Source organism: Erpetoichthys calabaricus, chromosome 2, assembly GCF_900747795.2.
Source record: "Erpetoichthys calabaricus chromosome 2, fErpCal1.3, whole genome shotgun sequence".
NCBI lineage: Eukaryota > Metazoa > Chordata > Cladistia > Polypteriformes > Polypteridae > Erpetoichthys > Erpetoichthys calabaricus.
Window position 1 is genome coordinate 242374077 of NC_041395.2, and position 20000 is coordinate 242394076.

The window sequence follows — 20000 nt, forward strand, 5'->3', positions numbered from 1 at the left end:
GGCGGTTCACACATATTTTAATTTTCATCACAGCGACTGGCATTGCTTCTTGTATTTTCTTTATTAGAAGTATTTCCGGCTCTTAACAGTGAGAGGGTGAAGGAAAAAAATATGGATTATTATTTTTTTAAAAAGAAAGCGCTTCATGGAATTCTGCTAGGATCACACTGCATGTGTAAACATAAGCCTGTGACTGGAGCTGAAATCCAAACTGCATGCCTGCTGAAAGGGAGAATGGGAAAATTACTAAGGCTATCATAAGGTTTAATAATCCACACCTATTAAGTCTTAACAGTTTGAGGTACATTTAATTGTATATAATGATTTCGGGATAAAGATGCCACCAGATGTTTAAATAAGACAGTTTGTCTTGGCGTTTAATGGGGGAAATCTGACTGTGTGAGCGCATGTGTTGTATATATCTGCAAATCAGACAGATTCATTAAGACGCTTTGAACCCTGAACCTTTGCCTTGAACATGTACTATTACATGTACCAGTACACGAGAGTCTAGTATGCTCAGTACTGAATCTGTGTTCTGTCTCATTCCCTCCCCTGGGAGGGGCAAGTCTAGAAGAGAGGGCTCAACCTCTGTAATTGCTCCCCTCATTAAAAGATGGTTGCTAGGCAAAACACACCTACCTTCTAGTGCATATGAAAGTGATAAACAATACGTCATAGGGCATAATGACTCTAATGCTCAGGGCAACCTTTAATTATTATATTTTTGCACTCCTGTAGCTTAGTCATTAATACAGAAAAACAAATAAGTTTTGCTACCCCCTACCCCCCAAGAGTACAGATATCTAATAAATTGTCTTTGTTTATCTGACCTGTTGAAAATATATTAGGTACTACTTTCATATATAAAATGAATAGAGATTTTCAGTTGAATCTATCTATCTATCTATCTATCTATCTATCTATCTATCTATCTATCTATCTATCTATCTATCTATCTATCTATCTATCTATCTATCTATCTATCTATCTATCTATCTATCTATCTATCTATCTATCTATCTATCTATCTACAGTATGTGCATTCATAGTAGGATATGCGATATCTGAATAGCCAAAAAAATCCCTAAATTAATTCTCTTTATTTGTTTTCTAAACCTACTTTTTCTGTTACGGAGTCAATGGAAGCCAGTGCCTATCTTGACATCATTTAGGAACAGGCAGCAGTCAGCCCTGGATGGGCCAGCTATCTCATGCCTGGTAAATTCACAACATCACTCAGTCTCAATGGGCTTCATTTATACTTCCCATTAACCATCATGTTTGGAAATAGAGGACAAGAAAACTTCTGCAGGTAGGGACAGAACATGTAAACATTACAGAAGTAGTGTCTTATTTAGGAATGAAACCCTCTGAGGCAGAAATATCAATATAATACTATACCCTATTTTTATGTGTTAGGTTGATCATTTAGATATAAATATGTCTGTGTGTTTATATATACATGTACAAAGTCATACATGAGTACAGAATATGTATTAAACACCGTACATACTGTATATACTCAACTCTTTTGCCATGTTATCTAAAGTAACGCAAGTAGTTCTCAGCCAACAACATTTTTCCACAATCTCTTGACTCAAAAAGCATAAACTGCAGGAGGAGACTAAGGTTACAAGGTTGTGTTTAGTGCATCTTGCTTTCAAATTTCCCAGGGTTTCAGGGCCCTGCTCCTCCTGCAAACGCTCTTCCTTTTCCAAACCAGGCAATCAGTCAATCATATGGAATCGGTTGGAAGAAAAACATTTTGTGCTGTTTTTCTCATAGAAAAATCTACTCTGCTTTCATCTGCAACAGCAGGGCCCGGTAACAGGAAACTGACCTCACAGAAAATTCTTTACAGATTGGATCATGCCTTTACTATGCAATCGAACACAGCATACATAAACTTTGTTGAGTGAACACTGAATAACTGTTTATAACAAGGCCACAAATAATGAGAATAAGTGTAATAATTTGTGAATAAACCAAACAAGGGGGAAAAAAAGGAAAACAATAATTAATGATAGCAGTCAGCAAAAAAAGTGAAAATTAAAGAACTGAAGGACAAAAGTCTTTGTAAAGGAGAAAGTAAAAAGGGCAAAAGTTAACAGTTAAAGGCTAATAGAAGAATGAATGCAAAAAAGTAAAACTGAGTGGAAATAAAATTTTGTGAGAAAAAAAGCATTGCAAATTAAAAAGACATGTAAAATGTGCCTACCATTTTCCAGATAAGAAGGAGCCGTACCTTCTGAAGGGTCAAGGCGACGAGCCCTTCTCCCATGTTTGGAATTGTTGTGTACAAACATGTTGTCTGAGACGGCCAGCACATGACCGTCCACATTGACTGTTGTTGATACAACAACCTGCAATAAGAGTAAAAAGAAACCAACGGTCATTAGATAATTTCTGTAAACATAGATGAAAATGTCTCCAGGTATTGTACAGTAAAGAATCTCAATTTGGGAGTCTCTCTCTCTCTCTCTCTTTTAATCTCATTCTGTCTTTTTCAGACACTACTGCATACATGGACATACACACACACATGCACACACAAAATCAAATCTGAACATCCTTCCATCAGAACCTGTAAAGGGAAAATAGGCCACAGTATGTTCCAGCTGGTAAAATACGGTTCAAGGATGAATTCACACTATAGGCAAAACAGAAACAAAACTGGAAACCCAGTGACTAAAGACGATAACCGAGCTGAAACATCTTGCGAGAATAATACATTAACTATGAGGTCATCTGTGCACTGGAAGATGTTTGAAAATTCTCCTGCGCTCAAACCTTGGCAGCAAAAGTGCAAGTCTCGCTGATAATGTGACTGAATGATACATTATTAAAAATGAGGGACTGCCCATGGAAATGGTATCTGCACTTTTTTACAGTCTGAGCAAATAACAAACCTTTATTCCCTATAACCCATCATCCCCCCCCCAAACCACTTCCCCTCTCAAGTGGCAGCTCCTCTTGTGTAGCACCCTCTCTTATTCATAGATTGGCCCAAAAAAATCTCAAGACAGCTAAGGATGAAATACAGACGGCTGTGGAGTGAGACATTAAAATGTATGTTTATCCTCCTGTATGACCTTTTCCAAAGAGCATGACAGTCAGTTGGAGGTTTTATGTGAACACCACTTAAACTTGCCAAACAGCGTAAGGAGGTACAATTGTGCCATTTTCTACTTCAGTGAAAACTGTTTAGACTGAAGTGTTGCAAACAGAGCTTATTGAAAGAACAATGTAGTGTGTTTGACACAAAATACCTGACATTCAGTTTAACCTCCACTATAAAAGCTGTTTGCCACATAATTCCATTTTTAATGCTTGTTGAAATTAGAGCTGAATTGGCCCATTAGGTTAGCAAATGAATGCAGCGCTCAAAAATATTCATTGAGCCATTATCAGACTTTGAAGCAGGCCCCCTTTACAGCTCCTTGTTCTAATAGTTGCTGTTTACATTGATCTATTGATATATTGATTAGCCTGCTTATCTAATTAGGGCCAGGCTCACTAGAGAAAGGCTTCAACTGACGGCCTGCAAGGATTTTCAAAATTAGCACAAACTCTTTAATAAATTAGCAGGCCTCCTTTGCTTTCTCTTCAGTAAACAATCCTGCTGGTCAATTTTACAATCGCATTTAATGTCTGATAATGAAGTTTTTTTGCATCTGAAAGGAGGGTGCTGAATATAAATAGCAAAAAAGTGTTTTCAATCAGGAGAAAGTAAGCCCCTCTCAAGTTCATTTAGATGGTGATTGACCCTGGTATGTCAATGGAATTTCCTTCTCTTTTTTTGAGTGAAAGGGTTCCATTCTTGTGTGCAGGTTCAGAGCACGGCCATAGAGAAAATGATGGATAGGGCCTTCGCTGGCTTCCAGCTGCTTTGTGGAAGTAAGTGGAAAAAAAAAGTATGCAAAATGCTCGACCTTGCCAACAAAACACCTAAGACAGAGCATCTGTGAAATTTATTTTGGAAACAGCATTCTGTCATATGCTTACTAGACAATAATGAAAAGGTGGCAAAAATCCCTCTTTTCACTTAGTGTTCTTTATTAATTCAGGCTGTATGATAAAGAAAGCATCTTATTTTTGGATCACAGGCCACATTATTTTTTCAATGCAAATAAAATCTTACTGACGTTGTTCTAGGATTTTCCTCTTACTACCTTAAAGAGTTGAATTAGCAAATGCAAACCAACTCAAAAAGGCAATAATAAATAATTAAGGTGCTAAAATAAGCTCACATGTTTGAACTGCAATTTCTTCCTGCCAAAAAAGCAGCCTTAGTCATCAAAGGAAACATATCAGAAAAAGAAGAAACAGATATTTTCGGAGAACAAAACTTCAACATTTTGTTTCCATTGGTCTTGGAATGTCACCTGAACTGAACTCAAGAAGCAGGCTGTTCTCAACTTAATGTGTGTACAATGTTGGTAATCCTTATGAAGTCACACTTAACGAAAGTAGTACATCAGCCCATTGGAAAAACCTTAATAACTGCTGTACCTGTACAGTATTTAGGCACTTGATAGATAGATAGATAGATAGATAGATAGATAGATAGATAGATAGATAGATAGATAGATAGATAGATAGATAGATAGATAGATAGATAACTAGGAAATACACAGTATACAGTATACATTAATTACACAACATGAAATACAATTAAATTAATTATTTATATGGAAAAACAGCAAAAATAGCCCAGCTAAGAAGACATCAAATCCATGAGTGAGAGATATTTTTAAGAGGTTTTCATATAACTTTTTTTTTCTTCAGCACAGCCTTTTCTGGATAAAAATGACATAATTCTTTTGGTGAGGCCATTACTATATCTACAAGATGCAGTAAAGAAAAAAAAATATATGGGTACATTTTATTAAACTGCATATTAAAAGTGTCACTAAAAACAAAATAGAAAAAAAGTGTTAGAAGAAAAGGCTTTAAAAATGAAATATAAATTTCAACTTTTATGGAGGTCAGAGGACTAGTTGAAGAGACTTGTCAAACTCCTTCCAGTGACTAGTGGCTCCATTGTCTACCAGAGTATCACTAGTGACTGATGCTTATTTCACTCATCACTGAGACATCCCTGCTTGTTCTGAGTTTGACCTTCTGTTCTGCCGTTTTGGATCAATATCTGCAATGCCACTTGCAGCTGAGTTGCATGAAAAATGAAAGTAATGTGGCATTCTTTTTTAAATGAGCTTCTATCTATCTATCTATCTATCTATCTATCTATCTATCTATCTATCTATCTATCTATCTATCTATCTATCTATCTATCTATCTATCTATCTATCTATCTATCTATCTATCTATCTATCTATCTATCTATCTATCTATCTATCTATCTGTTTAATTAACTAATTCACTAACTAACTGACTAACTGTATATAGATTTATTTCTGATTAGATGGTTGTTTGTTTTAGCAAAATATTTTTTGGCAGTGTGTGTCTTAAATAACTTTCATATGCTTCTATTTGGCTGTGCAGTTAGCCACAAATATATTCTTGTCAGCACAGTCTAATTCCCTGGGTTAATTACTATTATACTTATAATCAGAAACATGGGAAACCAAAGTGTTCATAATTTACTGAAGAGCTTGTAAAATCATACTGTTGTTTTAGGAAAGTGATACAAATTATGGTACAATTTGTTGAAGAAGTAAAGATTTTGTGATTGCAAAACTTGGTGTATTATGTAAGAAAAGACTGGGAAAAAGCAAGCTGCATGACTATATGTATGCAAATATATCTTGTTTTGACAAAGCTTGTCTACAAGATTGATAAAATGATAGCTGATAGCTCTGTAATGACTACCGAAGAAAAGGTGGGCTGGCCATCAAATTCCACTAATTCAAAGCCTGCCTTTCTAATGCCTATACCTATACTGAAAGAAGCTACTGAGGACCCTTGCAGAATTCCGTAACCACCCAGCAAGATGGACACATTGGTTTGAATGTGAAAAAAGTGTAAAACAGCTGCAGTTTGTCTCCCGTGAGAGGCCCCCACTGGCTTGAGGACAATCCAGCCCACTCTATAACTTGCCTGCCTAAACAAATCTGAAAGGTTCAGCTGCACCTAGATAGAGCCAGCATTGTCCTACTTTCAGATTTTTTCCTGTAGCAAATCCCAGATATTTATTTATTTCTGTTAAATAAGGAGCAGTTGTGTCATGCTATGTTGCAAGAATATGCAGTAACATAACCTGTGGTTCATTAGCACTTCTGTATATATATATATATATATATATATATATATATATATATATATATATATATATATATATATTTTGTACCATAAAGTTACCTGGAATCTACGCATATCTCTTGGATTTCCTGCATTCTTCAAGCAGTTCTGATTGCACTTAAGGAAAAACTTCAAAAAGAATCTACAAAAAAAGGAGACAAGAACAAAATTATTTCTGCTTTCTACAGAGCATGTGTGCATACATATAATATAAATATATATAAATACTTATAAATGTAAGTATTTAGGTTTGCACATATGAATATGGACATTATGTACTGTATAGCAGAGTATGAGATTTGATTGATGTGATTGTACGATAGTGATGTAATCTGGGAAATGATAGATAGATACATAGATAGATAGAAAAGGCACTATATAATAGATAGATAGATAGATAGATTGTGAGGTTCACTTATAGAGGATTCTCTACTATAGGGAAATGTGCCATTATCCTGAAAGTAGAAATTTTTTAAAGGCTTAATGAAAAACAGACTGTTTAACTCTGCGAGTTTTATTTTATGCGTTTCCCTAAACAGCATTTATAATTTTCAGATTTCTCTGATTTCTACAGATCCAGTTATCTTGAAAAGTGCCATCTGGTATCAAATAAAAATTATTTTTTTTATTGCTGAGATTTCAAATGGCTTAGAAAGGATTACATGCTATCACATAACTCGAAGCATTGATTGTTTACAAGTGCATAGTTTTTGACTAAATTACTTGGGAACATATTCCATGTCACTTCTCATAAGTCTTTCCTCTCACAAAGTCGGTGAGTGTAAACGGCAAAGGGAGCAACAAGCAATTCTCGAAAGAAAAGATCCATAAAGCACAAAAACAGCAGTAAACCCTCCTCCCTGATTTGCGTGAGTACTTAAAGTTTAAAAACCTGACACTTCACTGTGTTAACTAGTGCTGTGCTACAACACTAAATAGTCTCCATCAGACAGTTCTGTGTAGGAGTTTGGAATTCAGATGGGAATATGTCCTTTATTTTTTTTTTCCAAGATTGATATATTAGATAAGGATTGAACTGAAGTAATTTGGTGTTCTATTAGAGCTCTTTAGGAAGAACAATTGCTGCTACCAGGCACCTATAGAGCCCTCCATCATTAACCATTAGAATAAACCCCTCTCAGCTCCTGCTTAGGTGCCATTGGACTTCAGGCTAGCCCATCTACTTTTGGGCAACTGATAAAGATTAATGAATTTTACCATATATGGTGTTCTTATTGAATTGTATAAACTCACCGTGCATTGCAGTATTGTGAAAAATATAGGAACAAACACCAATATACCGCTGAATAATATATAACAATACATTGAATGGAATCACAAAGGTATCGTTAAAAATGAAAAACACAAAAAAAAAAAAACACAGTGGTGTTCATCACCTCTTAAGGTTACCTCCATGCTTACCTAAAGCACATAGTTCACTGTGCCTCTTAACACCCATCTGCCATGAATGTACACTAAGTCACTTGATATTCCTCCCACCTATTTTTCCTAACAACTACTCTGCAATTAAACCTAACATGTTCAATAGTGAGGTAAATTAGGCACACCTGCGACCAAGCATCATTTGAACTGCATCAAAAAAAAAAGGACCTAACAAGGTGAGAGCACCGCCGCAAAGTTATAGTCCTGTCAGGCAATTAGGTTTTCACTTCTGGGACATCCGCACAGGGCAATTATGCCACAAATTACAACCTGGCTAATCTTCTGAACAAATGTCATGTCTGAGAGATCTTGGAGAAGGTAGTTCATCTACAAACGATTCGGCTTTTAAGCTGCCAACTTTAGCATGTAAGGGCCTAAATGAATCACTGTGTCATATGTTGGATTTTTAAAAGCCTTTTATTGCTGTACTTCAATAGGCTTACAGTTTACCCTTACACATTTGCAAATGATACGGAAGCACAAGAGCCTTAAGACTTGGAATGGCTGTGAAGAACAGAGCGTAGTGCATTGCTCAGCTACACACCTTTATTATTGATAATACCTGTAAATTTTCAAGTTAAGGCTGCTATAATGCTATCTAATAATATGTCCTCATTAAACATAATGTATATATAAAGCAAAACATGGACACAAACTAAAAGAAGCAACAGAAAAGCAGCTTTTGCTGTACTTTTTACAAAACGATTGATATAGTATTTTTAATGTATGTGGTGTATTTCAATAATCCACATGGCAACTCTGTATGAGAGGAGCTCTGTATTCTAAACAACTCATTTAAGGCCTCCCAACTAATAAAATAAATCACCCTGGAAGGGGAAAATTCCTAAATAAAGAATCTGCAACATATCAACTGTATTCTAGTTATTTGATCTTTTCTTTTATTATTATACACATACACACACAATCAAATATTAAACATACTGGATATATGCAGGTGGTGAGGATGTCCTGAAACGTTAAGATCAATTTTGCCTTACATGCCAGTAAACTGTTTTTATTGTAGCTGAGTGTGTCTCTGCTTGTTGATCACCAAGAGGTGATAAAAAATCCCAACTTGTCATTAATGCATTATGCTTAATTGTGTACAGTATGTTTTCAGTTGCATCAGTTGGCCCATTATCAAAATGACCATTATGTACACTAATTCCCTGACCCTGTGTTTATTTCCCTAAAGAGTCGTAATCTTTCACAGTAGGTATCAGGGTAAATCAAGCTTGAAATATGGCCTTTATTTACTTGTTTCTCCCAGGCATAGTGGAAGGTACTCTCTAACAAACAGTCCCTCAATAAGTAGGGAACATGCAACAGCACTGGTCATTCTCTGGGTCTTTAGAGGTGGGGGGCAAGCACACAAATGTTTGTTATAATGTCAAGAGTTAGTAGTTTTATTTGTTTGCAGTGTAATTTTACATCCTTTCTTCTTGATAAAAACAAGGTCCAATACGTTTGCAAGCAGAAAAGACAGCTCTTAATAAAAGAAGCAAAAGAACAACAGCCGCTCCACTCCAAAATTCAGACTAATATGCCGCTCTGCTCTCCCCCGTGCCTGAGTAGAGGCCCACACTTCATTTTACGCTTCTTTATCTTTTTAAGAGCTTAGGTTGGCTAAATACCTTGCTTCACTTTTTAACTGATAGTCATCATTCAACAACTATTTGCTCCTCAGAAAGAAAAACTACAATTGTAAGGCTACTGAAATGCTCCCAGTCCCCCCCTTGCAACAGTTAAAGCCTATTTCATGATAGTGTAACTATACAAAGATCCACAAAGGTTACCAGAATCACCCCCTCCCCTAATTTAAAGTCAGTTCAATTGCTGTATGTTTAAGCTATGAATTAGTTCATTTATATTTACTTTTATGAAGTTGATTAACCAGAGCTTCTCTGCTATCTGATGAAAATCATTTTAATTGTAGTCCTAGGCTCCAGTGTAATATCCATTACATTATGAGCTGTTTAAATTCTACATGGGTATTGTGTAAATTGGTCCTTTGTGAGCTGAGAAGCAATTACGACCAAACAGCTTTCTTTTAAATGGCTACAGAACTTTGTGGTGTTGTTCAGGACGATCGGAAACAAAAGAGGCTGTTTAATTGTAATTTAATGGAATATCAAGGAGTCCATGGCATTAGATGTTGGCAACAGAGAGCAGGGGAGAAAAATTAACTGCAATTATGTTTGATTAAAGCTATCCTTCTCAATAATCAGCTATCCTGACAGGCCATGGGGCTCTAGTGGTTTTCAGGATGGCAAAAGGTGTTGAGTAATATTAGGGCCAATAAAGGAGATATTAGCATAGCTAATTACAGCAGCGCAAAACCTGTAAAGGGGACCTCTGTGTATTGTAATGTGTGAAATAATTGGCTGAGGCCGTTATCAATTACAAGAGGAATGAATTTGGTTTGTCAGAGAAAAGCTGATGAGATGCATTTCATTTGACACAACCCCTCTCCCTAATGTTTTCATGTAACTAAGGACTTATCAGCTTTTATCAGAAGCTGCAACTTACCAGTAGCCAAATCACTGATAAAATTATCTTGCCAGCAAGTGTTAGGTAATTAATACAACTCATCCTCACTGCCTTGCCTGTTACTGCTGTTTTTCACCTAACTGAAGCCACTAATCATCTAATAATGATTTCTTTCCCTCTGGTCAAAGAAGAAATAGATTGTCTCTTTAGAAATGCAACTAGCTTGACGTTTAAACTGCTGTGCTTCACAGGTTCAGTAATTGAGGAGAAAAAGGGAACTTTTGGCAATTTGAAGTTTCCACTGCTCTCTTATCTTTAGTCTGGTAATTTTTTAGCTCTAAATCAAAGCAGTATCACATATCTTATTTGTACACTTTTGACTCCAATTCACTCACTCCATCTCTGTAAAACAAACAGAAAATGGGAACAGCTGATGGCTGACATGTAGGTAAAATTTTATAATAGCATCCTGAATTTTTTATGGAAATGCATTGCACGTGCGTAGTCCAGCTGCAGGAAAAGGAGAAAAATACTGGTGAATGTAAGTCTTCTGTTCTTATAGTGCTTTAAAGGCCTAGGATCTGAAATGGGTAAGTGAATCACTTACAATAAAGTAAATGTTTTTTATGCATGTTAGCTGTATTAAGAGATGGATATAAAATATGCAAGACTAAATGTGTTTTTGCACTAAAATGATAATGAGAAGAGACCTTTACTTGGCTTTGCGTAATATTCCATTTTATGTTACAATCTGATGTAATAGTAAAAGCCTGGAACGATAATTCCATTGACATTGAAATTTACCGGTTGGGTTAAATGAATGCACTCCTTTAGTATGTGATGTTTGAGCACTGTTTGCCTTGTTGTCTTTCTAAAAGCATGGTGGAATTAAAAAAAAAAAAAAAGGAAGAACAATAAAAACTAAAAGTTTGACCATTCAATATTAAGCTCTCTCTTTTGTGACCGCGACTACAGCTACAACCACCACAGCAGTCGAAATCCAAAATGAAAATGTAACGCTTTTCAAAGACTGGCTGGTGATTGATAAGAGAGTGGTCACTACATTGCTTCCTAGCAATCTCTGCTAATTACTGGGAAGTCATTGAAAGCAGTGGCCACAGCTGTGCTGTGTGCAAGCCAGGCCATCAGTCGCTGGGAGTATTGATTACTGAGCAATTCTAGCCGATCAGACTCTGGTGCTTTAGAGACAATGTGCTTCCCTCAGAAAAGCTGTAATGAGCGGTTCCTATACAAGACTACATTCTGCTGACATCAGATCTCTACACTAAGATAGTACACAGGTCAATAGATATTGGATTTCCAAAATGCTGGGGTCTTAATGTCAGGGCCTCTCCCTTTCTGCCACTCTTACCATTAGCTGTTATACTAGGTTCCCATTCTTAGGTCCGAAATGGAGCAGGATGGGGGAAGGAGGGGGGAGTTGGCTTCAGAGAGTGGAGGGCAGGGAAGGTAAGACTGCACTCCATTAGTATGATTCATTTTTTTTTTTTTTTTCGGATAAAGCATAACAAGCTGTTCCCAAAACCTAATCATTAAGCTCCTGGGGAAAAAAATAAATAAATCTGGTCCCCATATTTCGCAACATCCTTTTGACACCAACATGAGAAGGGTGCTGGATAGCGCTGACAATACAGGACTTCCTTGATGCCTTCTTTATTTTTTTCCTTCCTCTCTACAGAGGCAAAATCGTGCGTACCTACGTCTATCTCTCAGTTCATGATGCCAAAAGACCAGGCTTTGCCAGTCAGCGCTCCCTAGGTGTTTATAATATCCTTTATGTAAATGTAAATGTGTAAGGATTTGAAAATATCCGCGGCTTGACTTGTAGTTCAACAATTACTGGCCTTTGTCTGAGGGTTCTTGCTCTACTGTAGCAGATATTGTCTCTGGTGGACTGGAGCTATTTTACTTTCCCTTCGCTGTAGTAACCACACTGCATTAACAATATTTGTACTACAATCACCAAGGGACCCACTTCCCAGATTCTATCACTTCTTTATCTCCTGACAAATACCTCACTATCGAACATTATTAGGTTTAGAAAATTAACCCTTCCCAATCTGAAGAGGTACCAGGCCCCTCTCCTTTCCTCTAAGGAGTCACATCTCTCTTTCTTTTTTCCTTCCTTTCTTTTCTTTCCATTCCTATTTTCACTTACTTACTTGTAAATCCCATGATCCCTCATATTACCCATGATTCTCATTACAGGCTCAGCAGAGAGAGACAGTGGAATGAAGCACTGTGCACACAGAACTGTGCAAAAAGTCCTCCTTGCTTTTTTTTTCCTCCCCTTCTACTTCAGTGAAATGACATCAGGCTCGCCATAATTATATTTATCTTGATACTAATGAATTTAATAACTGCGTCACCATGTTCACACACGGGATAGAAGGAGGAGGAGACGTGTGTGTGTGTGTGTGTGTCTTTTTTTTCTTTTCCATGTAAACAAACACTGCGATTGGTGTATTTCTTTTCGTCTCTTGCTCAGAGTCTGATTAAAGTTTTGATAAGGTTAACTGCTTAATCGGAGTCAAGTGCACATCAGACAAGGAACAGGAAAGTAGAGCAGTTTATTTACAGCAGCAGGTTTTGTGTTTTAAGTGTCTATCGTCCCCCTTTATTATCCTTCCTTTTTACCTTTTACTCTCTTTCTAATGGGCAATGCGGCGTTGACATTATTTCCCCAGCAGATCACTCGCCCTGTCAATCAGTCCGCATTTTGTCTTTCGCTGTGGGCTCATTAAAACAGCTTTCCCTCTCCCTCTGGACACTGCTCTATTTGCTAGCTCTGATCACGAAGCTCCTTATTTAAGAAAAATGCCAGCATCACTTGCTTCACATCAAATGCACCCCTACCGACTTGTTGCCAGCTCCAGGGGAGATTTTTGCAGGTTGTGGAGAGATTAAGTGCCTCTTCTTATAGAAACTTATTGTTTTAAAGCCCAGCCTCACAATGCATTTTTTTTCCCTTGAATCTCTCATGCTCACCTCCCCCACTCCCTCCTGCTCGCTTCTTTCTTCCTCTTCAGCTTCCTAGTTCTCTCTTAATTAGAATATTTACCACGTCCATCCTTATCCTTCCAGTCAGAATAAGCTGATCACCTATGGTCACTCTAACTCTGATTAATCATCTGCCTGAGAAAACATTGCATTTTTTTCTGCATTTTCAGGTTTGAACCAACCCCCCCCAACACCACCAGAGCCACTTCAAGTTCAGATTTTTGTTTAATTAGGTACTGTCAGCAATGTAGATTTTAATTATTAATTTAAAAAATCACATTTAAAATCAAGCAAGGCCTTACACACAGAATCCCTGCCTTACCCCCACACACATACACACCACACACTTACAAAAAGGAAAAAAAAAACCCTAATGCAAAATCTTGCCTCAGTCAGATTCCCTAGCCTTTCAGATCCTGATTAAAAACTTATTAAAACATTATAAATGATTAATGTGAGCAGAGCTCTGAGTGGCAATTATTAGTTTTAATGCAGGTAATGCAGTCTAATGAGGAGGGCACATGTGTGCACAGCTTTAGCGCCATTATTCCTGGGTGTCAACAAAAACGTGCAAGAAGGGTGGGTGTCCAGACGGTGGATTGTTTTACATCATGTAAACGTCTCTCTCTTTTATTGTACGGTTTATGACTTGGTGCATGTGATCTTGACTTTCTTTGCTGGAATGTGGGATGTCCGGTAGTTCAGTGTTTAGCGGTGGGGTCTCATAGCTCCAGGTACCCTGCGTCTGGTTCACTGTGGTAAGTCTGCATGATCTTCTGGTATCCGCTGGGTGCTATGGCATCCTCTCACAACCCAAATACTATTCATGTTGGGTTAACTGATGACTCTATTTTGGCAAAGATTGAGTCAATGCTTATGTGTGCCCTGTAATGGAGTGGTGTTTTATCCAGATTTCCTTTTGTCCCTGCACCCAGTGCTTCCAGGATAGAGCCGTGTTAGTCCCTGACACCCCAACTGGAAAATATGGGTTCAGAAAATACATGAATGCCGAACACAGTTAGAGCCATGCTGTTTATTAAGTTTGTCTGTACATTACATTGGATGGCAGCCAAGGAAAAAGGTACTTGTCAGTTTTCTTCTCCATTAACAGATGCATTTCTATTTTCCAATGTGGCTGAAAATGAAAACAATAAACAGTGTTTTTTTTATGGAAATCAAAATTTTATGCAGCTGCAGGTTGACACATGGCTAGAGTTATGGATTACACACATGGAAGTGATGAGATGGTATCAACAGGAGCATAGAGAGAGAGCTACAAGTGGGGTATCTGAAATGCATGCATGGCCCCTAAAGACATCTGCTGTGTAGATACCTTCCACTCAACACCTCACACTCATCAAACCCAGCCAAGAGGCAAGCTGTGTGGCTCAGCTGGACTGCAGCGAGACAACCGTGCAATATGATGCCTTCTAACTTTTGTGTTTTTGACAGGACGCTTGATCCAGATGGATCTGCTCAATGGAGGCTATTTCTGGACTATTTGCATCATTTTATTTCTAATGTATAATACATAGCTCTAAAGTGAGCACAAGTACCGTACTGTTATCAAGCATAAGAAAGTACATACAATGAAGATACATTAGTTCTTTCAAGCACAGAGAAGAGTATAATGCAAGCAAGAGAGGTCACTACTTAGAGTTAAGAGGTAACCTTTCTGCCTGACTAAGACAATGGCAGAGTAAAGAAAATGTCAAATCAAGAAAAGCTGGATTTAGAGATGAGGCAGCCAGAAATGACGTGGGTGCCATATTTTGTGAAACTATAATGCTGTTGGCGGCAAAGATCCTTGTTTCTGATTCATCTAAGGCCGTATGGCAAAGCTTTGTCAGTCTGTGCAAGGTATAAATAATTCAGGGTGAGAGATGGCAATTACAGGGCCCTGCACAACCAAAATGAATATTTTATGAGGACTAAAACTGCTCTGGAATGAATCATACACATGGAGTCACACACACATAGACAGTGTGCTTACACATTGCAACCCCAAGCACAGGAAAGATGTGAGCCTGATCTCCTTTCATATTGTTGACTGTAAACCGAGTGAATTGTAATAAGCAAACACAAAATAGGTTAACGCTGTTGCTATTTGCTCTTATATACTTCTGATGTATGCAGTCTTTAGGTAGAGGAGCTGGTGGAGAGCAGGGCACCATTTAATATAAGCTGCATATAACTACTTCAGTTTAACCTTTTCCAGGAAAGAAAGGTTCTTTTTTTCCATGATTTGCCTTTGATTGAAAGGGAAACAAGTACTTATGGTACAAGATTATTAATGTTACAGACAGCTGTTTAATTTGGTGTAGTGTTTATTTGAAACAATGACAGGATCTGCAGCCTAAACAAAACAATATCACTTACTAGGACAAAACAATGAAATGAGTTGTTAAAATTCACTCAAATGTCCTACAGAAAAAAAGGTCAGGCAAATATAATGATGTACCTATTTTGCCACTTTCTGTGATTACCAGACGTTGTTACGTTTCTGTGTGCCGGGCTGACTGGCAAATGCTGGCATAGTCTAAATAAATGTTCTTTATCAGGCAGTTACTCAGATCCTTTTTTTAATGCACTTGTAACCCTAGCCATACTGTAAGTGTTGCTTGTGATGCAGGAGAAAGGTAAAAACATTAGGGAAAAAACCTTCAGAGTGGTACTAATGGAATAGGATTATACCAAAAAATGCTGCCTATGGCATTTTCAGATAAAGGTTTTATCTGCTAGGTTTCCTGCAAAAGTCCAGCTTTATAATGCTGAAACAAATAATAACATTGTTCCAAAGGCTACAGAAGTAAAGTAACCTTATTGAATAGGTATTGTGTTTGCGCAGCTACTGATACCTTAGCTTTTGTGAGACAGAAGCAGGTCAGGCCTGTGACATCATCATCACACAAGTGGTTCTCTGTCCAGAACTTTCAGCAAGGATTTTGATTTGGTGGGAAAATAACACACGAGCGTCCAAATAGGCATTTTATATGTCCAAGAGCAACTGCGAAAACTGTTTACAAGAGTGATTACAAAATAGAAAGAAAACTGCACATTGCCATTAGCTGTCTTTAAAAACAATTCTCCAAAAAATGGAATTTGAGTGTTAATTATTTATGAGTAACATTTGGCAGTGAGGAAATCATACGCATGGAGCAGGTTTATGAAGCTTTTAATTATGAATTAAAACTGCAGCAAAAAAAAAAAAATACAATGGTAAATCCTAAATAAAAAAAAAATAATGACACAACACTCAGAAAACAGACAAAAAAATGTGCGTGAATGTGAAAGCAGAACAGCACAGCATGAATATCTAGATTGCATAAAGTATGCGGAGAAAGTGACAGCAGAGAAAATGTAAAAAGAAAAGTGTTTCCAAAGGAGCCACACAACTGATAGTTGTTGTGAGAGTAACTGACACCAGTAGTTTGGCTTGTCTTGCTAGAACACAAGTTTCAAAGAGGGCGATCTACAAATAATAAGAATCCACACAGACTAGTCATGTTAGCATCCTTAAAAAACATCTTCTTCCTCCGTGGAGAGAACACCGAGTTGTCAACTCGATTTTTTGTCAAGAGCCTGACACATTAAAAGGCAGCATTGCTGTCTGTTTTTCCCTGACGTAGGTATACAAGGACACCAGGTTCTTTAATCCTTTATTCAATCTTTGTTAAAAAAAAAAAGCTTTTGTTTTAAAGCAATCCGCATAGTTCAATATGAATTTAAAAAGCTAGAAGTAACACAACAATGTAAAATTATGTATGTATGTTTAAACGATTTATATGTACTGTATGCTATCCATCTACACACATTAATTTTCTATTTAATATGCACTGTTTAGCAAACAAATTCAATATGTTTGTGTGCATATTTAATGTGCACTATATGTATATGTTTGTGTGAGGTTGTGTGTTCTATATACATAGAAGAGAAAGGTTAAAGGTTATTTAAATACTGAAAGGGAATAAAGACTTGATGTTTCTGCTATATGCAATGTTTCATCAGGTGTGCCTCTATACATAGATAGATAGATAGATAGATAGATAGATAGATAGATATCATATATATTTATGAAAATTGAAAAAACAGATACCTGTACACAAAAGATAATCAATGACTGTTTGTATTCACACATACTGTATATATTGTCAATTCACAAAATTGTTTTTTTTTTAATTACTGTGTGCATCTGACGGGGGTTCATGTTGCTTGTCATAATATTTCTATATTTCTTGAGCTTTTGTCAAAGGTATATTTCCCCTTGAGACAAATATCTATCTATCTATCTATCTATCTATCTATCTATCTATCTATCTATCTATCTATCTATCTATCTATCTATCTATCTACATACATACATAGATAAGTGTATATTATATATATATAGCCCCTCTAGATATATAAAATATATTCACATATATAAATATTGGCACCCTATGACCCTGAAGTGGATTAAGCAATTCAATTTTTTTTTTATTTCCACACACATATATTCATGGAACTGCAAAAACTTAAATTGAACAAATCATTATATATATATATATATATATATATACACATTATATAAAAGCACTTTTAGACACATGAGACACATGATGCTGTATACATGAGTGTTTCAGAAAAACAACATACATACATATTTAATGTGTGTATAAAGCATGTACGTTTTGCACTTTTATCATTAATTACATAAACATTTAAGCAGTTCTCTTTTGCTCCACTAGAGGGCTTGTTTTCATAAACTTCATATTGGTGTATATTAGCAAAGAAAAACAAAGAACCAGTGTTAGTTTAAATATTTCAGTTACTACTATGCACACACAAACACATATCGATTTTTGTCTATTAAGATAGTAATATTTGTGCAATATAAAAAAATTACAAATGTCAGATGATATTGGCAAACATTAGAAATACAAATTTATTCAGTATTCAACATGTGTGTGTATTTTATTTATATATATATATATATATATATATATGTGTGTGTGTGTGTGTCCATTTAGATATCCAAAGCCATACAATATTAAAGGGCACATAGTGTTCACAAATATAACATACTGTATGTGTGTATAAGTGCTTCAGTGAATTCTCACTGCTTTTAAAGCAGTATAACGGCTAAGTAAAAAGTTGTTGCTCTTTCAGCGAATTTGTGTTTGTATATCTTTGGATGCCATTACTGATTATTCTAAACCAATTATCATCCCTAATCGCAGAGGAAGCACTTTTAAATCTATCCAGGGGCTTGTAAGAAAAATGAGCAAATTCTGGTTATGCATATTGCTTTATTATTGGTATGAAGGATCCTGTCTTTCCCAGGAGTATGAGGCCCCATTAATTGCTCATGTAACAGAGGAAACAGCATAGGTCGCACTTTAACACACGAGCATTTATCCTGACACTCAGAGACACAGCTGCAGGTCAGGATTCCAACCAATCCTAAGAGATCTCGAGGAACTAAGATAATGAAAATTTCTTCATGTATAAAATCCTTAATCAAAATGCTAGTCGTGTCATCTTCTAGTGCAGAGACTGCAACTTAAAATTAATATACAACAGAACCTTTGGCAAAACGAGCAAGCCCTCACAGTACATGTGCTTGAGAGCTACAACATCAGATGTGAGCTTCGAATGACATGACAAAAGGTACAAGTTATTATTTACCTGGAGGGCAGTTTAAAATGCACCCTTTCGCTTAAACTATTAGTAATAATGTAATTAAAAAAACATGTTTTAGAGAAAAGAGAAGCAAGACGATTAAGATGTTACACATGATATGCAACCCCGACATCTTTTTTCTTTTTTATTTATTCTCTAGCTGGTGCATTTTTTCACACAAAAAGAAAGAAAATGTCATAAAGGCAAGTACTGCATCAGTAAAAAAAAATAATTGTTGAGAACCTTAGCCAGTTTTGATCAAATTCCAGTTCTTCGTGCAATTTCAATATTCATACTTAAATAGGTTTCTATGATAATAAACACAAATGCACAAGGTGAGAAAGACGGCTGGTGGATGTTCTGGCTTTTTGACAGCTCTGGGAGCTGAGCAGTCTCTAACCAACTTCGCTTAACAATAGGCAAATTGCCTTGAAAGGGCCTATCTAAATATTTGCTGGGTATTTAGCATGTGTAAGATTTGCCAGTTATCTCAAAGTGTTTGCCTTTTTGTCGTAAATTGCAATTTTACAACTTCTTGCTTGTGATCTATTTCGACAAAGCTCCTCTGACACTTTCTATTGGCCCCTCTAGACAAAATATCTGATACTCCATGAGTCACCAGAGAACTCTCAATTTGTTGCAAGATGGGCTGTTACTTTGCCATCCTCAATCTGCATGGAGGAAGATTAAACATTCAATTTGTTACTTGATAGGCCACAAGGTTCAGCACTTACCATACAAATGGAAAACATTACTGTCATTCCTCAACTTGCTTGCCTGAGTATTTTATTATTTGTAATATTTACTTCAGGGAAATTATGATTCATGTCATATTTATCTTCATGAAAAATGTACATCTAAATGGAAATCACCTTTTGAATGTACGAGAATATAGTGCAATACTAATATGCTTCATGAACTATAAAATTTAGTCACAGTGTATGGATATATTATAGTATGACTTTAATACTCCCACATCAAGCAAATTTTCTCTGTGTTAAGCTGATACCCTGAGACCTGATTCAGTTTGATAATGATTACACTTACATGATGGTACAAGTCACTGCCTGTGGATTTATGTCCCCCTTCAGCTTCTTGCATTAATCTGCCTCTGAATAAGC

General features: G+C 36.5%; 1 protein-coding gene across 11 annotated transcripts in view; it reads right to left on the minus strand.

The window, feature by feature from the left end:
• Positions 1–20000, minus strand: part of ebf3a (EBF transcription factor 3a) — a 112492-nt gene that overhangs the window by 33379 nt on the left and 59113 nt on the right. For 7 of the 11 annotated variants that reach the window (XM_051922988.1, XM_051922989.1, XM_028795314.2 and 4 more), the window contains 2 exons: positions 6325–6406; positions 2222–2366 (listed from right to left, as the gene is read on the minus strand). In XM_051922988.1, the coding sequence (XP_051778948.1) occupies positions 2222–2366; positions 6325–6406 (227 nt within the window). The remainder of the gene's footprint in view (positions 1–2221; positions 2367–6324; positions 6407–20000) is intronic. The other 4 variants (XM_028795311.2, XM_028795312.2, XM_028795316.2 and 1 more) reach the window with 1 other exon arrangement.